Consider the following 23,438-nt stretch of genomic DNA (forward strand, 5'->3'; position numbering starts at 1 on the left):
GCACGGCAAAATCTGTTTAGAGTTTTGAGAAAAAGGGGATGGGCTTTGTGAACAGTGTCTACAGGTGAATTGTGTTTGTGGTTGTGGGGGGGTAGTTTTACTAAATGTGTTTAGGCAACTGGTCATTTGGTTTAGAGTACTGGGTTTTGTGTTTTGGCAATAGAGAAAAACTGTATTAGTAGTGTGTAGAGATATGTGTGTGTGTGGAGAGATGTGTGTGTAGAGGTGTGTGTGTATGTGTGTAGAGATGTGTGTGTGTGTGTAGAGATGTGTGTGTGTGTGTGTGTAGAGATGTGTGTGTGTGTGTGTGTAGAGATGTGTGTGTAGGTGTGTGTGTGTGTGTGTGTAGAGGTGTGTGTGTGTGTGTGTGTAAAGATGTGTGTGTTTGTGTAGAGGTGCGCGCATCACTTCTGAGAAGAGGAGGATCACTTGGTTTTTTTCACGGCTGATGAAATAAAAGATGAAACATGTGATTGTCAGAGGAGAGCTGACGAGTGGGTCAGACAGAGACAGACGGTCTACCTGGTCATGGATCTCCTGCTGATGCTGTTGCTGTTGCTGTGGAGCTCAGGTAGGACTCTGCTTTAATCATCAATGTGTTCAAGCTTCAAAACCTCACCTGTAAAAGTCATGAAGAAGAAAAGCAGCTGATAGTTTTCACACAGTTTAATGACTCATGTGTTTCCATGGAAGTTGTAATAAGTTGGATTTTGATGCTCCTCTATGAGTTCACATTATTTTTCATCACTTTAAACTCAAACACATTTTCAAGAAAACAGAAATACATCCAGTCGTCCAATTAAAACTGGACAAAGTGTTTAGTGTGTAAAGTCATCAAAGTAAAAAGTAACTGCAGCTGTTGCGCAACACTTTGAACTTTGTCACACACACCCACACACACCCACACATATTTACACACACCCACACAAACACACACACACACACATCGTGCACGCACACACACACACACACACACACACACAAACACGCACACAGATACACAGACACACACACACACACACACACACACACACTCAGTGGTTTTGTGATGTCACCACGCAGGAATTCTGGGTAATGAAGTCATTTGAGCTGCTGTGTTGCATTAACTATTAACTCTATATGAAGCGCTCTGTTGCACTAAATCATAACTTCTGACTTCTTTTAATAATTCAGTAACAACATCGAACTCAACAAGTTAATATCTGAGATCTGTGAACACGGTGACATCACTAAAAAGACGTCTGATAGGTCAGAAACACGAGCAGTCACATGATCAGACCGTTTTAATGAAGTGTAGTTTTCCTTTAACTCTGTATGAAGCGTCTGTTTCATCTCATCTGCTGATCTTCAAACAAGAAGCAGAAAGTAGAAGCATTGAGATTAAAAAAGGTCCATTTCAGACTGAGGTTGATTATTTCCACTCATACTGCAGTCTGCCTTCTGTAGGAAATATATCTACAAAAACATGTTTCTGCTCTCTTTCTCCAGGGAAATGAAATGTTAGTGTTTATAGTTCATATAATATTTACTCTCTGTTCATGAACCATTTGTGTTATTAAATATAAACAGGTTTCCTTTAGTTACATTTATTACCTTCATATTTAACTTCATAATACTTTCAGTAACACATCCACAAGCGGGTACGGGGCAGGTTTACAAAACATGTTGGTTCAAATTCATCTTCACAGCTGATGGGAAAAGTACCGACCTTTAACTTTAGTTGATGAAGTGATTCAGGTCAGAGCAAACCGACCATACGTTTGAAAACACAAAGAGTTTAGATGTCTAGCAGACTGTCTCTGTCCTCCAAGACTGAACCAACACTTTAATCTGAGTTGTTTTTTATCTCAGTTTTCTGGTTAATGAACATTTAAAGGTAAAACAAATGTAAAAGTCCGATTGTGGTCCACATATGTAGTTTGTGGCTTTGCAGGTCAGTGGTAAACTGGTCACATGACTCCTGAGTGAGTTCAATGATCTGTGTGTTTTTCACTGAGATGAACTGTGTTTGTTCAGTTCACAGCTCTGCACCAATATAAATATGAATGTTCTGATTTTGTCTCCAGGACTCCAGGCTGAAGATGAACACCAATCAACAGGTAAAAACAGAGAATATATCTCATCTGGTCTGAGAACTGAGGACTCTCACCTCCATCAGCTGGAGACAATCAGTCCACTTTGATTTATGACCAAATATCCTTCAACGTAATAACTAATAGCATATGCTAATGTTAGCATTAGCATATGTTAATGTTAGCATTAAAAGGTTAAAATCCAGATATTAGACACAGTTTTATGTCCCTGTTCACTGTAGAGTTGAACACCACTAAGTTTCTATATCTATAAAATGCAATGCATGGCACTGTGGAACTGTTTGCAGACACAGTGCCATGAACGCCTATTTTTTTTGTTCCATCGTGGACATTTGAGGGTTCGACATATCGGATCAATTTACACACACTGAATTTCAACACTCAGATAAAATGTAGGAGAGTAAATTTAATGCTCTTTGTAATAAAAGAGGCAGTGATTTCTTTCCATTTAGCTAACGTGTCTCCTCAGCTCCTCCCAGCGAGGATGTGAGAGACGGAGGAATATATGTTCATATTATAAGTCAGAAATTATTCAGTAACATTTTCAACTAGCGGTGAGCAATATGGAAAAATATCTTTCACTATTATTTAAGGCAGGATCATGATCTACGATCTCATCACTAATCTATTCATGTTTTCTTTGAAGCATCATTTTCAAGTTACTGAACAGCACTGAAGACTCAACAATTAAAAAGCTTTGTTATAATTAATTTGTCTTAATAAAACAAACACTCACTAAAGACATGAGATCACATAACAACTCAAACAATTCCATAAATAAATAAGAGCAGGTGCAAAGCAGCATTAAACAGTAGGGACAGTCTATCTGACCTTGTTTAAAATGAATATTACAGAGAGAAACCAAACTCACAGCTGAGAAGCAAACAGTGTAGAAGTGTTACTGTGTTGATTCAGATAACAAGCAGCTTTGATTTCTGTTCTAATGAAACTCACTTTATTCTTTTACTGATGACTCTCTTGTTTCTGTTCTAATGAAACTCACTTTATTCTTTTACTGATGACTCTCTTGTTTCTGTTCTAATGAAACTCACTTTATTCTTTTACTGATGACTCTCTTGTTTCTGTTCTAATGAAACTCACTTTATTCTTTTACTGATGACTCTCTTGTTTCTGTTCTAATGAAACTCACTTTATTCTTTTACTGATGACTCTCTTGTTTCTGTTCAGAGCCTGTCAGGTTGGTGGGAGGAGCCAGTCGCTGTGCAGGTACACTGGAGATGAAACAGGGAGAGTGGAGACCAGTGAGTGACAATGACTGGACCCTGAAGGAAGCAGCTGTTGCCTGCAGAGAATTGGACTGTGGCTCTGCTGTTTCAACAGGAAGCAGCTATGAGTCCTTAGACAGACCTGTATTGAGGATCAGACGTGACTGTCTTCGGTCTGGATCTACACTGAGGGACTGTGTATCATCACCAGGTTCCTCTTCCTCCATGGTGGTGGAGCTCACCTGCTCAGGTAAGTCCATCAGTGACATCATCTCTGACAGTAATACTCTCCTTCCTCTGTCACAGTGATAGTTGGTGGTTTCCATTGAACTGAACTGTAAACTTATGGAGGATGACAGCTTCCTAAAGGGTAGAGAAGTTAGCTTGTTCCTGGAGGCTCATTGATTCAAACTGAAACAATCTGAACCTTTAATCAACCTGCTGTGGTTCACTCACACACTCTGCAGTTCTCCTGAGCCAGCTCAGTCACATCCACCTTACAAACAACTACATCACAAATGAATATAGTTGTTGGTCTGTGTCTGAACAAAGAAGCAACAGTTCGCTAACAGGTTAAATATCTTCATCATTTGTGTAGGAAACTATTGTGTATGCAGTGTTGTATGAATGTCTTATTAACATGTTGATGGTCTCAGATGAATCAAACTGCAGCTGTTTTCTGTCTGATCTGAAGGCAGCTGAGGATGTTAATGTGTTTCCTCCTCTGCTCTCTGACTCCTCTGTATTACACATGAATGTAGGAGTTCTCTGTGCTGTGTGATCATCTCTCAGTGATCAACGTTCATTTATCTCAACAAACAAATGAGGAGAAAACAACATTCAGCTTCTCACAGAAGAAGAAGGATTCATCATCTTGTTCCACACTGAATGTAGACAATGTTCATCCAGGTGCCAGATGGTTTTATTTGTAGTGAAATACACAACAAAAAGACAGTCTAGCATCAGTACTCTCCTGTTGCTTCTACTGTGACTGTGTCCACTATGACTGGGCTAACTTCCTTCAGCAAACGATTACAGCGCCACTCACTAACATAACAAACTAATACAACAACACATCTGAAAATAATCTGAGCCCCTAAAATGTCCAGGGTGCCACACCTCTGTATTTACAGACCTGCTGCTTCAGCCAATCACCTCTCTGTATTTACAGACCTGCTGTTCCTCTACACAGGCTGAACGAGACCTTAGCAATCTAAAACAGATCAGTAGTTACAAACTAGAACTTAAAACTCTCAGAAAAAAAGGAAACTCAGGGAAATAAGAGAACACTGCTAAATGTAACTTAAAGTGTATTTTAAACATTACAGAAGGTTGATGAGTCTACATTTTAAACACAGATCATCTTTTTATCCTATTTATATTTTTTAACCTGTTTTACCTGAAAGGTCAGAGCAATGGATCACAGATAACCTTGATCTGCAGATCATAGTGTGTTTTTAAATCAATCCCTTTGATAGAACAATGAATTACAGCATTTTAACTCAGCACCTTTATCTTTTCCTTTTACACACATGTTTAAATATGTTTTAACTCATATTGTTTCCATTCATTCATTCAGAATTACAGCATTCTTATAACCATTACACTGACACAGCTGGAACAAGCAGCACGTGATTGGCACTGCTGTTCATAGAGGCAGGAGACTGTTAGATGCTTTCATTCATTATTTAAGTAATGAGCTGTTGGCTGTGCATTATTTGCATGTTATTTATCTTACCAACATATTCATCAGCATGCAACATCATTGATTAACAGTGGAGACAATCAAACTGTTGTGTTGTCCCTGAAACTTGTGTAGGACAATTTCTTTCCACACAAAACATTTGATCAGGAATTGATAAGAGAATCAATGAAGAACTGGACCAACTAGCAGAATAGATTATTGTATTGGTATCAATAAAATCTGATCAATTCCTGTCCAGAGGCCGAGGCCCGGCTACCAGAGACTCCACAGCTCCAGGAGGGGACCTCCTGAGATGTTTTATATGTGTCATGATATATAAGGTGGTAAATAAAGATCAGTATTAAATATTAAATCCTCTCTCTCTCCAGACTCTGTCAGGCTGGTGAATGGGACTAGTCTGTGTTCAGGCAGACTGGAGGTGAAGTCTGAGCAGTCGTGGTCCTCAGTGTGTGAAGCTGACTTTGACCAGCAGGATGCAGAGGTGGCCTGTAGGGAGCTTGGCTGTGGGGCTCCTTCAGTCCTCCAGGGGGCGCTCTATGGAGAAGTGGAGGCTCCAATGTGGACCAAAGAGTTCCAGTGTGGAGGCAATGAGTCTGCTCTCCTGGACTGTAGAAGATCAGACTCAGCTAGAAGAACCTGCTCACCTGGTAAAGCTGTTGGACTCACCTGCTCACCAGGTAGAAGAGGAGCTGCAGCTTTGATTTGTCTTCATTTCTGTTCTAATGAAACTCACTTTATTCTTTTACTGATGACTCTCTTGTTTCTGTTCAGAGAGTGTCAGGTTGGTGGGAGGAGCCAGTCGCTGTGCAGGTACACTGGAGGTTAAACAGGGAGAGTGGAGACCAGTGACTTACAATGTCTTTCGCTGGACCCTGAATGATGCAGCTGTTGCCTGCAGAGAATTGGACTGTGGCTCTGCTGTTTCAACAGGAAGCAGATATAAGTCCTCATACAGACCTGTATGGAGGATCAGACCTGACTGTCTTCAGTCTGGATCTACACTGAGAGAATGTGCATCATCAGATTCCTCTTTCTCCATGGTGGAGCTCACCTGCTCAGGTAAGTCCATCAGTGACATCATCTCTGACAGTAATACTCTCCTTCCTCTGTCACAGTGATAGTTGGTGGTTTCCATTGAACTGAACTGTAAACTTATGGAGGATGACGGCTTCCTAAAGGGTAGAGAAGTTAGCTTGTTCCTGGAGGCTCATTGATTCAAACTGAAACAATCTGAACCTTTAATCAACCTGCTGTGGTTCACTCACACACTCTGCAGTTCTCCTGAGCCAGCTCAGTCACATCCACCTTACAAACAACTACATCACAAATGAATATAGTTGTTGGTCTGTGTCTGAACACAAATGACACTGACACAGCTGGAACAAGCAGCATGTGATTGGCACTGCTGTTCATAGAGGCAGGAGACTGTTAGATGCTTTTGTGGCGATAGCAGTAAGGGCTTTCAATTTGAATTTGTGTTGCTCGACAACGCCACCTTAGGAATTGCACCCAAGTAATTATTTATCACTTATCAAAGTCACCATAAAAAAGTACAGTGAGGACATAGGTTCGTTCTACTCAGGCAAGACGAATGTTTCCAAGTACAAAATTATTTTACTACAAATTATTATGTTAAAATTCATTCATACAACAAGATAAAGATAAAAAGAACCTAATCAGTGGCTGAGGCTTACTGGTGGGGAAGGACTAGTGAAGGGGAACGGGACTCAAAACTAAACAAAAAGAAAAGGGTTCACCCAAGCACACGTGGCAGCCACACACTTGTGATATCACCAACACCAGAGCACAGCACACAGGAAGGACACCACCGGCCTGCAGCAACTGAATAAGGATAAACAAAAAATAATAATTACAGAGAAGTCAAATATACAACAATGTGTAAATTTAAAAAGACAATTTAAGCAATAATTAAATAATATTGACTAAAGAAAATTAGATTAAACAAAAGTAAAGAAATTTAACCAAAAGTAAAGAAAACAAATAACCACAAAGCAATATCTTAATTATAAAGAAAATAATCAGAATATCAAAATAAACTAGAAACTAACTGAACAAATCACCAAATCAATTAAAGAGAAGCAAATACAAATGATCCAGAAAATAGGATTAAATCATTGTTCAGTTAAAAATGAGCTAAAGTTAAAACTGTCCGTTACAGGCTAAGCCAGCCGCAGCCTGAATCTATAGAGCAGCACAGAGCTGCAGAGGAGGTAGCAATGAACTAGGTGCTGCTGGAGACACCGTAGTGCGTTAAACAGGGAGGAAACCAACACCCGGTGTTATGATTGGATGTTATTACATGCTTGACCGCTAGGCGGCAGTACTGGTTAGTAGTCAACGTATCATACCATATTACAGGTTAGAGCAAGACTACATTAAGCCACATGTATGTTGTTGAGAACATGAGACATTAAAACTAAGTTACTTGCTACCAACACGGCCTCATCCTTGGAACACGAACATGACATGGTACCAGGAGTGGGGTCGAAACGACGACATGGATTTGAAACCACTGGAAAGTTTGAAACTAACGGGGAATGTCGACGAGAACTGGCGCACCTTCAAACAGCAGTTTCACCTGTATGTTGCGGCTATGGGACTTGAGACAAAGCCGGAGGCAAGAAAGGTAGCGCTGCTGCTAACGATAGCAGGGCCACAGGCCATAGAAGTATTTAACACGTTCGTGTTTGGCAGTCCTGAAGATAGTGAAAAGTTGGATGTGGTGCTTAGTAAATTTGATGCTCACTGTTCTCTGAAGAAGAATGAGATGTACGAAAGGTACATGTTTTGGTCTCGTACACAGCGGCAGCATGAGCCCTTCGATAGCTTCCTGACGGACTTGCGGCTAAAGGCGCAGTCCTGCAACTTCGCAACGTTGAAGGACTCCATGATCCGGGACCAGATTGTCTTTTGCGTGGAGGATAAAAAGGTCAGAGAGAGGCTACTACGAGAGATGGAGCTGACGCTGGCAGGAGCCATTAAGATCTGCCAGGCGAGTGAGCTGTCCCAAAAGCACGTGAAGACGTTCAGTGAGATGTCTGCAGTTGCCTCGGCGCAGAGCGACAGCGCGGCAGCGGTTGGAGCAGTGTCGTATCAGTGGAGAAGGCGCACACAGACCCGGCCTGCACAGCAGTCGGAGGACGTGATGATAAACTGCGTGAACCCTTGGGTGAACCCTGCGGCTCACAGCACAAGCCTAGACAGTGTCCAGCGTTTGGTAAGCAATGCTCCAGTTGCAAAGGCAATAATCATTTTGCTAAACAATGCTTCTCCAGACGGAAAGAGGGGAAGAAAGGAAAAACTGTGAACTTTGTAGATGAGCCTGATCTCAGTGACACGTTCTTTGTTGGTATGGTGAATTGTGAAAGTGAACAAATAAATAAACCAGACAAAACAGGTGTGCTACGCATCATGGGGATGGTCAATTTCATAGGTAAATTCATTCCCAATCTGACAGCAAAGACATCATGCATACGAGAGCTTCTGCACAGGGACTGTGAGTTTAAATGGACAGTGAAACATGAGCATGAGTGGCAAAAACTCAAGAACACACTGACCACAGCACCTGTGTTGTCATTTTATGACCACACGAAGAGGATAAAAGTGTCTACAGATGCTTCCAAAGATGGTATTGGTGCCGTTCTACTCCAGGCTGAGGGTGAACACTGGAAACCGGTAGCCTATGCGTCTCGGGCTATGACAAAATCTGAATCCCGATACGCTCAGATCGAAAAAGAATGTTTGGGACTGGCGTATGGTTTGGAGCGGTTTCATAGCTATGTGTACGGCCTGCCGTCTTTCACAGTCGAGACTGATCATCGACCGCTGGTCGCCATCATCAAAAAGAATCTGAATGAAATGTCTCCACGGATTCAGCGGTTAATGATGAAGATGCAGAGGTATGATTTTGAACTGATATATACTCCAGGTAAACACCTAGTCCTTGCTGATGCCCTATCCAGAGCAACTACAGGCAACAGTGTGAGTGCAACAGACGAGGACATACAGTGTCATGTGAACATGGTGTCGGTTACACTGCCTGTGTCTGACACAAAGTCAAGACAAATAGCTGAGGCTACAGCAACGGATGCTGAGCTACAGCACGTCATGAGGAACATGGATGAGGGATGGCCAGCTGGTTCATGTCCACAATTTTACCATGTCAGAGGTGAGCTTAGTACTGTGGATGGTCTGCTGTTGAAAAAGGGCAGGATTGTTATTCCACAGGCTTTGAGAATGGACATGTTGCACAGGATACATGAAGGCCATCTCGGCATCGAAAAGTGCAAAAGGAGGGCGAGAGAGACGGTTTTCTGGCCCAGACTGAACAAAGACATTGAAACACTTATAAGTAAATGTGAAACATGCCAGAAACACAGGAACAAGCAGAGCAAAGAGCCTATGGTGGTTGCTGAGGTGCCAACAGCACCATGGCACAAAGTAGGAATGGACTTGTTTCATCTCAGAGGTAAAGACTATTTAGTGGTAATGGATTATTACTCAAACTTCCCTGAGATGGCGCTACTAGCAAGCTCAACATCAACTTGTGTCATAACACATGCTAAATCTATCTTCGCCAGGCACGGCATTCCACACACCGTGGTGAGCGACAATGGCCCCTGCTTCAGCAGCAAAGAATGGCAGAAGTTTGCAGTGCAATATGATTTCAAGCATGTGACGTCAAGCCCACACTATGCACAGTCAAACGGGCAAGCTGAAAAAGGAGTTCACATTCTCAAGCAACTCCTAAAGAAAGCTGCTGACAGTGACTCGGATCCGTATCTGGCTTTATCGAGCTACAGAGCATCACCTCTTCAGTGCGGTCTATCACCAGCTGAACTGCTGATGAAGAGGAAGCTCCGAACAACCTTGCCGAGTCATCCAAACGACAAATTAAAGCAAAAGAATCCCTCAAAGATTGAACATAAGCTACGACAACAGAAAATGATGCAAAAGTCATTCTATGACAGAACAACCAAGCATCTCCCTCCACTGACTTCCAACAACACAGTCAGGATTGAGGACGCTGATGGATGGAGTACAAAAGCAACTGTCCTGCGAGAAGTTGCTCCACGATCGTACACAGTGAAAACTGATGATGGACAAATCCTCAGACGCAATCGTCGCAGTCTGTTAAAGACTCCTCAAAGGACTGTTAGTGAGCTCAGTGTAACCTGTGGTGCATCTCAGGTAACTCCCACACCTGCTATGGACTGTACCACTGACTCTCACACACCTACTCCAAGTGAACCTGAGTTAAGAAGGTCCACAAGAGAAATCAAAAAACCTGATAGACTGAACTTATAAATAAAGGAAGATTCGATATACATGTTAAAAAAATATATATATGTTGAACAAAATGTATATTGATTGGTGTTGTGAATGTGTTCTAAATGGTTTAGTGTTGGCTTAGATTTGAGTTATGCAATCTGAGAAACTGTTTAAACTGCATATATGTATTAGGGTTATGCTGAATGTGAAATGGTTAAAATAACTGACACAGCTAATGTGATAATTCATGTTAATACATTTTGCCTTAGAAAAAGGGGGATGTTATGATTGGATGTTATTACATGCTTGACCGCTAGGCGGCAGTACTGGTTAGTAGTCAACGTATCATACCATATTACAGGTTAGAGCAAGACTACATTAAGCCACATGTATGTTGTTGAGAACATGAGACATTAAAACTAAGTTACTTGCTACCAACACGGCCTCATCCTTGGAACACGAACATGACACCCGGGACACCACCACCACCACCGCTGGCTCTCAGCAACGAGAGGGGAAGGAGAAAGAAGCACAATTAGTGAAACGCAAAACACAGTCAAACTGCACAATAATAATACAAATACATAAAATATAGACATCAAAATAAAGCAACCAAAAAAATGAAGTATTACTGCACAACCTAAGACTAGAAATCCACAAAAATTAGAAGACAAAAATAATTATTCAATTAATTAATTAGAATTTCAATTAATAACAAATTACTTCAAAAGAAAAACAACAGGGGTTGAGCATAGCTCAGCGGGTAGCGCACCCGCCCCATGTGTTGAGGCTATAGTCCTTGTTGCAGGCGACCCCGGTTCGAATCCCGAACCGAGCGGTCTTATCCTGCGTGTCATTCCCCCCTCTCTGCCTCCTGTTTCCTGTCTCTCTACACTGTCCGGAACATTAAAGGCAAAAAAAGCCCAAAAAACATAAGAAAAACAAAAGAAAAAAAAAAAAGAAAAACAACAAACAAAAAGGTCTCCAGAGATGCCCCCCCCCCACTCACTCATACGCTCACACGCCCACCCACACAGCCAGTTGCCAGGTATGACCATTCAAGCTGTCCCAGTCCACACATCCACAGATTCACACCCAGCACACACGGCCGATACGACCGGTCAGGGGCGTCACTAGGTTTTAAGGACGGGGGGGCGGGGCTTAGCCCCCAGGAGATGCACAGGATGTGAGCTAATGTTTAATTTCACAAACAGCTAACAAAAACTGAGAAATAGCTTTTCCACTTTTGGACAGATTTAACAGAGACACTTTACTGTGTAAATATTACAAATGTAATATCACCATTAAATGTTTAACACAGTACAACAACAAACACAGGAAGTACTGTAAGTTTACGGCATTAACAACAACAAAAAAAGAAAAAATCCACATAGTTACAGTGTCAGGCTAATTTGGCTTATATATCTCTCTCTTGGCTATCTCCACTTTCCAATCATTACTCTCCTAAATAAAAGCTCAAGTTAAATAAGTCTTATATGATGCACTTGGACTGAAATGTTTCATATTTCATATTCATATCGAGTTCCATAAAATTCCAAGACTGTCTGCATCACAAATGACTCTAAAATCCTTTAGACTCATCTTTCCAGTAGTAGAGGTTTGTCCCCTCTCACTCTCTCTCTCTGCCCTGACTCCTACAGGTCAATAGGGGTGGTGGAGTGATTATTATTAATGTATTATTTATTATTATTATCATTATTATTATTATTATCATTATTATTATTATTATCCACATAATCATACGTGAATGAGCTCAGCTCTTGTTTCAGTGTGCATCTGATGCTGGAGCTGATGCTCCAGAAGGAAGTCAGCCCAAAGATAGTATATGGTAAAAAAGAGTGCACACCTAACTCTATAAACAACCAGGACCTTCACAGTGCATTTCAGACTAACTAGCTAGCTAAGTAGCAGCGTTCTTTTACAGCTGAAATTTAACTTTTGACCGCAAAACAACAAAGATCTATACAGCACGCATCTCACTCTGCCTCCTGTACATGGAGGGGGGGGGGGGGGGGGGGGTACTGCCTTACTGTTGAAACATGAACTTGTACTTACAGGGAACACTCTTGAATCCATGTGTATTGCCTCCCGACCATACACTCGACACAACGCAACCGTGAGCGCAATGAAATGACCCCAAATGACACGCTTATCATCACTGGGTGCTACGCGCCGACTGGTGGTGTGTAAGCGGTACTGCTACTGCAGCCAGGCAGCGTGAGCCTGTGAGCCTGAGCGCAGGGCAAAGGAACACTGAGGTCACAGACAAATCTCATTTCTACACACAGATCTGCCGCGGCAGAAGTGTTGCAAAATTCACTTGTAAAAACACAGCCAATCGAGAGCTCCTGCCTGAGTTGTAAGTGATGACAGACATTTACAGATCGGTTTACACATTTACAGATCTATGTACACTTACAGATCTTTGCATGCACTTGCAGATTTGTCTTCACTTGCAAATCTGAATACAGACAGATTTTTTTTACACACACACAACAGATCATATTACACACAGACAGATCTGAATACGCACACACAGATCATATTACACACAGACAGATCATATTACACACACACAGATCATATTACAGACACACAGATTGAGATACGCATTTGCAAATAATATTGCAACAGTAATAGCTCCATATGAGAGCCCTGGCGATCAGTGAGTTAAAGTAGCAGCAGCGCATGACATTTACCTGCACGGGAAAACATCTTGACCCGGAAGTGATGTGTCAGAGGGAGCGCAAGGGGAAGGGCTGTACTTATAAACCGTCGCCCTGGAAACCAGCTGTGTACAATTAAGGCAGCAAAACAACTGCATTTCTATGCTGCTACACTTTCAAATTCATTATTTAAGTAATGAACTGTTGGCTGTGCATTATTTGCATGTTATTTATCTTACCAACATATTCATCAGCATGCAACATCATTGATTAACAGTGGAGACAATCAAACTGTTTTGTTGTCCCTGAAACTTGTGTAGGACAATTTCTTTCCACACAAAACATTTGATCAGGAATTGATAAGAGAATCAATGAAAAACTGGACCAACTAGCAGAATAGATTATTGTATTGGTATCAATAAAATCTGATCAATTCCTGTCCAGAGGCCGAGGCCCGGCTACCAGAGACTCCACAACTCCAGGAGGGGACCTCCTGAGATGATTTATATTTGTCATGATATATAAGGTGGTAAATAAAGATCAGTATTAAATATTAAATCCTCTCTCTCTCCAGACTCTGTCAGGCTGGTGAATGGGACTAGTCTGTGTTCAGGCAGACTGGAGGTGAAGTCTGAGCAGTCGTGGTCCTCAGTGTGTGAAGCTGACTTTGACCAGCAGGATGCAGAGGTGGTCTGTAGGGAGCTTGGCTGTGGGACTCCTTCAGTCCTCCAGGGGGCGCTCTATGGAGAAGTGGAGGCTCCAATGTGGACCAAAGAGTTCCAGTGTGGAGGCAATGAGTCTGCTCTCCTGGACTGTAGAAGATCAGACTCAGCTAGAAGAACCTGCTCACCTGGTAAAGCTGTTGGACTGACCTGCTCACCAGGTAGAAGAGGAGCTGCAGCTTTGATTTGTCTTCATTTCTGTTCTAATGAAACTCACTTTATTCTTTTACTGATGACTCTCTTGTTTCTGTTCTAATGAAACTCACTTTATTCTTTTACTGATGACTCTCTGGTTTCTGTTCTAATGAAACTCACTTTATTCTTTTACTGATGACTCTCTTGTTTCTGTTCTAATGAAACTCACTTTATTCTTTTACTGATGACTCTCTTGTTTCTGTTCAGGGCCTGTCAGGTTGGTGGGAGGAGCCAGTCGCTGTGCAGGTAGACTGGAGGTGAAACAGGGAGAGTGGAGACCAGTGGGTTACTCTGGCTGGACCCTGAAGGAAGCAGCTGTTGCCTGCAGAGAATTGGACTGTGGCTCTGCTGTTTCAACAGGAAGCAGAGATGAGATATACAGACCTGTATGGAGGATCAGACCTGACTGTCTTCAGTCTGGATCTGCACTGACGGATTGTGTACACTCATCACTTACCTTTACCTCTTCCTCCATGGTGGTGGAGCTCACCTGCTCAGGTAAGCCCGTCAGTGACATCATCTCTGACAGTAATACTCTCCTTCCTCTGTCACAGTGATAGTTGGTGGTTTCCATTGAACTGAACTGTAAACTTATGGAGGATGACGGCTTCCTAAAGGGTAGAGAAGTTAGCTTGTTCCTGGAGGCTCATTGATTCAAACTGAAACAATCTGAACCTTTAATCAACCTGCTGTGGTTCACTCACACACACTGCAGTTCTCCTGAGCCAGCTCAGTCACATCCACCTTACAAACAACTACATCACAAATGAATATAGTTGTTGGTCTGTGTCTGAACAAAGAAGCAACAGTTTGCTAACAGGTTAAATATCTTCCAATCATTTGTGTAGGAAACTATTGTTTATGCAGTGTTGTATGAATGTCTTATTAACATGTTGATGGTCTCAGATGAATCAAACTGCAGCTGTTTTCTGTCTGATCTGAAGGCAGCTGAGGATGTTAATGTGTTTCCTCCTCTGCTCTCTGACTCCTCTGTATTACACATGAATGTAGGAGTTCTCTGTGCTGTGTGATCATCTCTCAGTGATCAACGTTCATTTATCTCAACAAACAAATGAGGAGAAAACAACATTCAGCTTCTCACAGAAGAAGAAGGATTCATCATCTTGTTCCACACTGAATGTAGACAATGTTCATCCAGGTGCCAGATGGTTTTATTTGTAGTGAAATACACAACAAAAACACAGTCTAGCATCACTTACAAGAAACATCTCTTGGATTCGATGGGACGCATCATCAGTGTTGTAACCTGGGCTCAACAGGTGTATTGGATCTCACAACATACACGCTTGCCCAGGTGACCTGGCCGAGGTTTAATAAGCCCCAACCTGCGTCCCAGTAGTGGCCCACGGATCAGCCCAGTTCATCCAAAGCCACCATGTGGCTTTATCTGCGGCCTCACTTGCAGATTTAACAGCACTCTTCTTGCCTGCTCCTGTCACGTCCAATCAAGGGCTCACTTGCTCTTCCTCCACACCAGCTTGGACCTCTTCCTGGAGTAGATGGTGTATCTCCTTGCCCTGGGTCTTACTGACTTGGGTCTTTGGGAAGTCACCCAAGCCTGCTCTGCCAGATGCCAAGGTGACCACTAGTGCCTTCTGTCTAAGGCGAGACTCTGCGACTTCCACTGCCTTGTCTACCCTCCATTTCCTTCCTGTCCTAACCTCGATATCAGCTGATGACACTTTGCAGTCCCTGTACTGTAGGGCTTCTCTTGTGTGTGCTACCTTGAATTCTTCAGTGAGGCCACTGAATGGAAGCTGCAGGGTGTTACTCATCCCATACAGGGCTTTGCTAGAGAGGCTGGGACTCCACGGTTATCATTGGGACTGTATAGATCAGGAGTGGCCACAGGACTCGGGGCAGGATGGAATGCTGGTAGATCCAGGCTTTAAATCTACCTGGTAGGCCAGACTTTTCAACCTTGGTGAGACAAGTGCCAAGCTGTTGCATGGACTTCTGGATGGCGCCAGGGTCTTTCAGGCTTGTCAAAGAACTTCCCCAAACTCTTGACCAGCTGCTCTGTGATAGATGGTATGACAGTTCCTGAGATTGAAAACCAGAACTTGCCAGTCACCTTACCCTTCTTCAACACCATGGACCTTGACTTAGAGGGCTTATAAACTCATCCTTGCCCAGGTGATGAGTTTCTAAAGTCCTTGTAGGATCCACCTGCTCCCTGTGACCAATGTTGTCGTTATGGTGAGGTCGTCCATGTCTCTTATCGGGGGCTGTCATACACCAGACTTGGTCAGGGGCCCTCTGCATTCCACCTCGGCTGACTTGACCACCATGTTCATGGCAAGGGCTAAAAGAACAACAGAGATGGTACAGCCTGTTATTATTCCTTTCCCCAGACGATTCCAGTCTGATGTTTCTGACCCAGAAGTGACCCTCAGCCTGAAATTATTGTTGTAATCCAGGATCAGATCCTTAATCTTACTGGGAACATGGTGGTGGTCTAGTGCGAGCTCGACCAGCTTGTGAGGTAAAGACCCGTAGTCATTGGCCAGGTCCAACCACAACACTGCAAGGTCTCCACTGTTCTCATGAGCCTCTCTGATGAGCTGCGTAACCAGTGTGCTCCAAACAGCAGGGGGACTCCAGGGACCCCACCCTTCTGAACTGAGGGGTCGGGGTTGAGCATAGCTCAGCGGGTAGAGCACCAGCCCCATGTGTTGAGGCTATAGTCCTCGTTGCAGGCGACTCCGGTTCGAATCCCGCGCCGAGCGGTCTTATCCTGCGTGTCATTCCCCCTCTCTCTGCCTCCCGTTTCCTGTCTATCTCTACTGTCCTGTACATTAAAGACAAAAAAGCCCAAAAAAAAAGATATATTATTATTGAACTGAGGGGTCGATGTAGTTGTTCTTGAGGAAATACTCAGTCTTCTGGAGACAATGCTGAAAAGCACTTTTCCTTCTACACTCAACAGTGAGCTTCTCTGGAACTGGTCGATGCTTCTCGAGTTCTCGTCTTTGGCAATCCACCCTCCCTCTGCACACCTCCACTGGTCAACAACTCTCCCTCTTCACCAGATCACTTTTAAGATCTTCCATAGGTGCCGGAGAAGCTCTGGGCAGCACTTGTAGATGATGTAGGGTACACCAGGGTCCTGGAGTAGATGATGATTAAGCTGCCTCATTGACATTCTCCACCTCCTTCAGGCTCAGCTCCCTCAAATTGAACTTTATTGTTGGGGGGCAGGGTTGATGACGGCTCTGTTGGCGTCCAGATCTTGTTCCCTCATTGGGTCGCTTAAGGACACTTGGAGGAAGCGATTCACTTCCTCTGTAGAGCACTGAATGCGGCCGATGCACTTGTCCCCAAGCAGTCGCTTGGTGAAGCCAAAAGGAATTGGCTTTATGGTCTCTTCCTGGCTCTCTCTCTTGCCACCTCCTGTGCCACTCTGCTCTGCCAAGGGTCATTAACTTCTTCCGCAGGATGTTTTGCAGTTCTGCCAGTGCCTACCTCTCCTTTTCAGTAGATTTCTTGTACTGCTTATTGAGGGTTCGGAGGCACAGTTGGTATATTTTGGTGGCCCTACAGTTAATGGTGTACAAGGTGGTCTTAGCAATTCCCTTTTCCATCTGTCCAAATCTCTCTGAGGCATAGCTGACTATGATGGTGGTCATTGTGTTAAGTCAACTGTCAGCTTCTCCTTTAGCTGTTGCTTGGATGATGCTGGACACATCTTGTTCAAACTGCAGCCACTTGCTCCGTTTTCTGGCCACTTAATCCCCTGCTGTGGAAATACTCTACTGAGACTGGGCTCTGTAGGTTGCCTCCTTGCTGGGCTCCTTCTGCATGTCACCGTTGTACCTCACTCCCCGGCTTCAGACATTTATTTCTGCCCTGGTGGATTCTTAGGCCGTGTTGGTTCTTGCCGCAAATGCATGGTATGCTCGTAGTCAAACTGTTTGCTTGAGTCGTTAACTTTTGGTCCGTTGGATTGGAGATCCCCACCCCCGTCTCGGGATCTACTGGGGGTATAACTCTTTAAGGCTTTCTGTAGCTTTTTTGGGTTCTTTCTTTCTCACGAAAGACACAGGCTGGCATGCTAACCCAGACTGTCCCGGGTGCCGTCTTTCCGAGCTGTCGACTGTCTCTCCAGTAGTAGCCAAACTGTTATTGATTGGGATAACAAGCTGCTTCAGACTTCACTGATTTTAGGAGATTTAACGTCACTAAAGTTTCTGTTTGATGGGAGCTGTTGTCCTCATGATGTCATGTGATGTGATGACTGAATGTGTCTCATCAGATCCAAAAGTTTTTATCATCAGACTGGTCGTCCTGCCGGTGACTCTGCTGCTGTCTAACACTGCCCTCTATTTCATTGTGAAGGCACTGAACATGTTTGTTTAGAGGACTGGTTGAAATGAAGCACTCAGCCTGTTTATACTGCAGAGAGGAGTGATGCAGTCACTCAGATCTGTGTTGTTATGTCTCTCCAGGCCAGCAGGGGGCATAAGTCAGACCCACAGGAGAACATTGAGCTGGATTATTATAACCGGGGTGTTTCCAGAGCTGAAGGAAAGCCGGCTGGAGAAGAAGGAGCTCGGGGAGCAGAGTAGGACCTCCGAGGAGCCACACAAACCCTCTGAAGAAGAAAATCACGTTTGGTTTCATCTCTCCTCTCAGTCTGACAGGTTTTTGCAGGTCAGCACGGCGAGGAATGACGTCCATATTGTTCGATTCCACAGCTTCTGATTTCCATCCAGCACCAACGCTCAGTGCCAAAACAGGAAGTAGTAAGACCTTTATTAAAACCCCTAGAAGAAGAGCAGAGAGGAGGTCTGATTGGACCATTTGTAACATAATTATCTGTTTATAATTATAGTTTGACAGAATATTAATCTCTCGTGTGAACAGCTTTAACATTTTACTTAACCCTTTATATACTGTTTATATTATCTCCTCTCATACTGTTCATATTCTCTCTTCACAGTTTGTTCTCCTCTTAAAAAGTGTTTATACCAAACATTGAAGCACAGATGTGTTTAGAAAAGCATCAATAGTGGATCTGACTGATCAATAAATGTGATTAAACATTGATTCATGTTTCAGAGAGCAGAGAGAGTGTATTTTTTAGCTTTTACACCACTAAACAGCTCCTATCACACAATATCATTTTGGGCCACTTTAGGAAAAGTCATCAAATTTCACAATAAAAGACATTTGCAGTGTTTTTACAAGCTGTTAAATGTCAAAACGGGTCAAATTTGACAGAATGTAAGAATTGAATATTTACATGAATCCAGAGTTTTATGATCTCATCTGGATAAATGTTGAGTCAAGAAATCATTTAAAAAATCTATCCGCATGTTTGATGAGTTTATATCTTTGTTTCTTCTCTTCCTTTTATAGACTATATACTACTTATTCAGCTTAGATGTGTTATTGAGTTATTGAACTTTTTGAATTAATGTAACCGAACAAAAGGAAATATTTAGTGAAATGAAGTGTTTTATCTTTGTTCTGCTGTTTCCAATAAATAAATCTGATGTTTGACAGAATTGAATGTTTGTTCAGCCTTCATTTATTGTATGTGACAGTTTCATGCTAATAAATCAGTTTCTAATACAGTACACGGCATAAATGAGTAACCCGTTCTGAACATACAGAAATATTTATTTTCTAAATGATCACCATTAAAACTCAAAGGATGACAAAATTAAAATTCATTAAACGTATATTTAATAGAGAAATAGAAAGATATGCCATCAATATCTGTAAAATAAGTAAATTAGGCAACTGTGCTTCAATATAGAGTGTCAGCTCCTTAACCTCTCTCTCTCTCTCTCTCTCTCTCTCTCTCTCTCTCTCTCTCTCTCTCTCTCTCTCTCTCTCTCTCTCTCTCTCTCTCTCTCTCTCTCTCTTTCTCTCTCTCGGCCCCAGAGCCTCTGCATGTGTTTGTGACCCAGCTGTAGAGCATCACAGTAATGAGAGTTTATGTTTAGCTAGGAATGCGCGTCGTGGTGTAGGAATGTAGAAGATGGTCTGGTCAGTTACTCATATAGATTATCTTCAACTAACTATATATATATGTGTGAGTGTGTATATATGTGTGTGTATGTGTGTGTATATATGTATGTGTGTATGTGTGAGGCATTCATTGTCTGCACTCTCTTCAAACGTCTTGTGGCTGATTCATTTAAAAAAAACACTTTGACAGGAAATGCTTTTGAATTTAAAATGGCCTGATTAAATTACTTTGAATTAACTCAATATTCTCCCTCTTTTGAATTAAATAAACAGAATGCTTATGTTTTATTTAACTATAATGAGTGGATAAATAACTGCCACAAAACCAAAGACACAATTATATTTAATATATTTGACCCTAATACATTCATTGAAATCTACATGACCACAGAATCATTTTTTTCAGTGTATCTTTTCTTACAGTGTATAAAGAGTTGTGCAACCATGAGAAATGATCACGCATCACTTCTAAAGTATATTTTTTCGGGCATTTTTGCCTTTAATGTACAGGACAGTGGAGATAGACAGGAAACAGGAGGCAGAGAGGGGGAATGACACGCAGGATAAGACCGCTCGGCTCGGGATTCAAACCGGGGTCACCTACCCAATGGGCTAAGCTCAACCCCCACGCATCACTTCTGAGAAGAGGAGGATCACTTGGCTTTTTTCACGGCTGATGAAATAAAAGATGAAACATGTGATTGTCAGAGGAGAGCTGACGAGTGGGTCAGACAGAGACAGACGGTCTACCTGGTCATGGATCTCCTGCTGATGCTGTTGCTGTTGCTGTGGAGCTCAGGTAGGACTCTGCTTTAATCATCAATGTGTTCAAGCTTCAAAACCTCACCTGTAAAAGTCATGAAGAAGAAAAGCAGCTGATAGTTTTCACACAGTTTAATGACTCATGTGTTTCCATGGAAGTTGTAATAAGTTGGATTTTGATGCTCCTCTATGAGTTCACATTATTTTTCATCACTTTAAACTCAAACACATTTTCAAAACCTTTTGTGTGATGACAGAAATACATCCAGTCGTCCAATTAAAACTGGACAAAGTGTTTAGTGTGTAAAGTCATCAAAGTAAAAAGTAACTGCAGCTGCCAGAAACTGTAAATGTGGTGGAGTTCAACTTAAAGTAGCAAAGTATGTAAGCTGTAGTTGAAGTGGTGTTTCCATCAGGTGATTGATATGAACTTCCTGCAGTCTGAACCGAGCCACAAAGCTGCACTTTGTTACTATTTCTGTCTTATATTTCATCAAATTGTCGTTATGATGTGACAGTAGAATAAGACACAGATCAGCTGTGAATAAAGCCGCTGTCTCTGGGTCCAGCGGCCAATCAGAGACCTGAGGACGTGCTGTTCACTCCTGTTACCATGGCAACAGCAGACGTTTAGCAGCTGGACGCGCTGTTGCGCAACACTTTGTTCTTATCAAACATACGAAGTTGAGCTGCTTCCTGTATCTCTGTCACACACACACACACACACACACACACTCATATTTACACACACACACACACAAACACACACGCACGCACACACACACACACACACACACACACACACACACACACACATGCGCACACACAAACACACACAGACAGACAGACAAACACGTACACACCTACACACACACACACATCTCGCGCACACACACGCACACAGACAGACACTGACACACACACACAGTCTGGTTTTTGTCAGTTGTGGGGTCCACCCTTTCCAGTGGTCAGACATGCTTAAAAAAATCAGAGCAGGTTAATGCAACACAGCAGCTCAAATGACTTCATTACCCAGAAATCCTGTGTGGTGACATCACAAAACCACTGAGTGTGTGTATGTGTGTGTGTGTGTGTTTAATTAAAACAACTAGTTAGAGATTTATGAGCCGTCACTTTGAGCCCACCCAAACCCCTGTTAGAAAAATGACTACGTAACTTTTACTCTGAGTACATTTTTAGACCAGAACTTTTACTTGTACTCAAGTAAAATTTCATCAAGGTAGTGGTACCTTTACTTGAGTAGCCCCCATGGTGGCCAGGCCTGCACCCATGGGGTCCGGCCGGGCATAGCCCGAAGAGGCAGTGTGGGACACCCTTCCCGTGGGCTCACCACTCGTAGGAGGGGCCAAAGTGGTCGGGTGCAGTGTGAGCTGGGCGGCAGCCAAAGGCGGTGACCTTGGCGGTCCGACCCTCAGCTGAAGAAGCTAGCTCTAGGGACGTGCAACGTCACCTCTCTGGTGGGAAGGAGCCTGAGCTGGTGTGTGAGGTTCCAGCTAGATATAGTCAGTCTCACCTCAACGCACAGCAAGGGCTCTGGAACCAGTCTTCTCAAGAGGGGTTGGACTCTCTTCCACTCTGGAGTTGCCACTGGGAGAAGCGCCAGGCAGGGGTGGCAATACTTATTGCCCCCCGGCTTGGTGCCTGTATGTTGGAGTTTACCCCGGTAGACGAGATTCCCCCCGCCTTCGGGTGGAGGGACAGATCCCGACTGTTGTCTGTGCCTATGGTCGAAACAGCAGCTCAGAGTATCCACACTTCTTTGACTCCTTAGAGGGGGTGCTGGAAAGTACTCCTTCTGGGGATTCCCTCGTTCTGCTGGAGGACTTCAACGCTCACGTTGGCACCAACAGTGTGATTGGGAGGAATGGCCCCCCCCCTCCCCCAATCTGAACCCGAGCAGTGTTCTGCTTACTTTCAATGATTGACTTTGTAGTCCTGTCGTCGGACTTGCGGCCGCATGTCATGGACACTTGGGTGGAGAGTTGGTTCTGATGGTGGCTGTCATGGTTGACACGACTCTGCAGCATCACGTGGACATTGGGGGCAGTGCCTCTGGATTGGCAGACTGGGGTGGTGGTCCCTCTTTTTAAGAAGGGGGACCGGAGGATGAGTTCCAACTACAGGGGAATCACACTCCTCAGCCTCCCTGGTAAGGTCTATTCGGGGGTACTGGAGAGGAGGGTCCGTCCGATAGGCGAACCTCGGATTCAGCTGTGTGGGTTTCGTCCAGGCCGTGAAACTGTGGACCAGCTCTACAGCCTCTGCAGGATCCTTGAGGGTGCATGGGAGTTCGCCCAAACAATCCACATGTGTTTTGTGGACTTGGAGAAGGCATTCGACCGTGTCCCTCGGGGTGTCCTGTGGGGGGTTATCCGGGAGTACGGGGTATTGGACCCCCTGATACGGGCGGTCCGTTCCCTGTATGACCAGTGCCAGAGCTTGGTCCGCATTGCCGGCAATAAGTCGGACTTGTTTCCAGTGAGGGTTGGACTCCGCCAGGGCTGCCCTTTGTCACCGATCCTGAATCGGTTTGCCGCCAAGTGTGAAGCGGCTGGGATGAGAATCAGCATCTCCAAATCCGAGTCACGGTCATCAGCTAGGAGAAGGATGGAGTGCACTCTCCGGGTCAGGGATGAGATCTTGCCCGAAGTGGAGGAGTCTTGTTCACGAGTGAGGTAAGGATGGAGCGGGAAATCAACAGGCAGATCGGTCCGGTGTGGTGAAGAGAGAGCTGA

At 43.5% G+C, this 23,438-nt stretch overlaps 2 protein-coding genes and 1 pseudogene across 2 annotated transcripts in view; 2 read left to right on the forward strand and 1 right to left on the reverse strand.

Moving 5' to 3' along the window:
* The first annotated feature begins 418 nt into the window (after positions 1-418).
* On the forward strand, positions 419-19,451 carry LOC128360947 (scavenger receptor cysteine-rich type 1 protein M130-like). Its single transcript, XM_053321509.1, has 8 exons — positions 419-571; positions 2,067-2,099; positions 3,282-3,569; positions 5,393-5,701; positions 5,796-6,083; positions 13,578-13,886; positions 14,128-14,418; positions 18,390-19,451. The coding sequence occupies exons 1-8, from the start codon at positions 529-531 to the stop codon at positions 18,404-18,406; spliced, it is 1,578 nt and encodes a 525-aa protein (XP_053177484.1). The 5' UTR covers positions 419-528; the 3' UTR covers positions 18,407-19,451.
* LOC128360964 (uncharacterized) overlaps positions 15,328-23,438 on the reverse strand; it is a 101,046-nt pseudogene continuing 92,935 nt past the window's right edge.
* The window catches only part of LOC128360908 (scavenger receptor cysteine-rich type 1 protein M130-like), a 56,051-nt gene continuing 53,243 nt past the window's right edge, over positions 20,631-23,438 (forward strand). The window contains exon 1 of the mRNA XM_053321462.1: positions 20,631-20,719. Within this exon, the coding sequence (XP_053177437.1) occupies positions 20,677-20,719 (43 nt within the window). The 5' untranslated portion in view covers positions 20,631-20,676. The remainder of the gene's footprint in view (positions 20,720-23,438) is intronic.

The sequence above is a fragment of the Scomber japonicus genome, chromosome 6 (assembly GCF_027409825.1).
Source record: "Scomber japonicus isolate fScoJap1 chromosome 6, fScoJap1.pri, whole genome shotgun sequence".
NCBI lineage: Eukaryota > Metazoa > Chordata > Actinopteri > Scombriformes > Scombridae > Scomber > Scomber japonicus.

Bases quoted from the DNA above. Each gene is read 5' to 3' on its own strand.
- LOC128360947 (XM_053321509.1), top strand. From the start codon at position 529: ATGGATCTCCTGCTGATGCTGTTGCTGTTGCTGTGGAGCTCAG. The intron at 2,100-3,281 runs GTAAAAACAGAG...GTTTCTGTTCAG, and splicing joins AGATGAACACCAATCAACAG to AGCCTGTCAGGTTGGTGGGA. The intron at 6,084-13,577 runs GTAAGTCCATCA...CTCTCTCTCCAG, and splicing joins GGTGGAGCTCACCTGCTCAG to ACTCTGTCAGGCTGGTGAAT.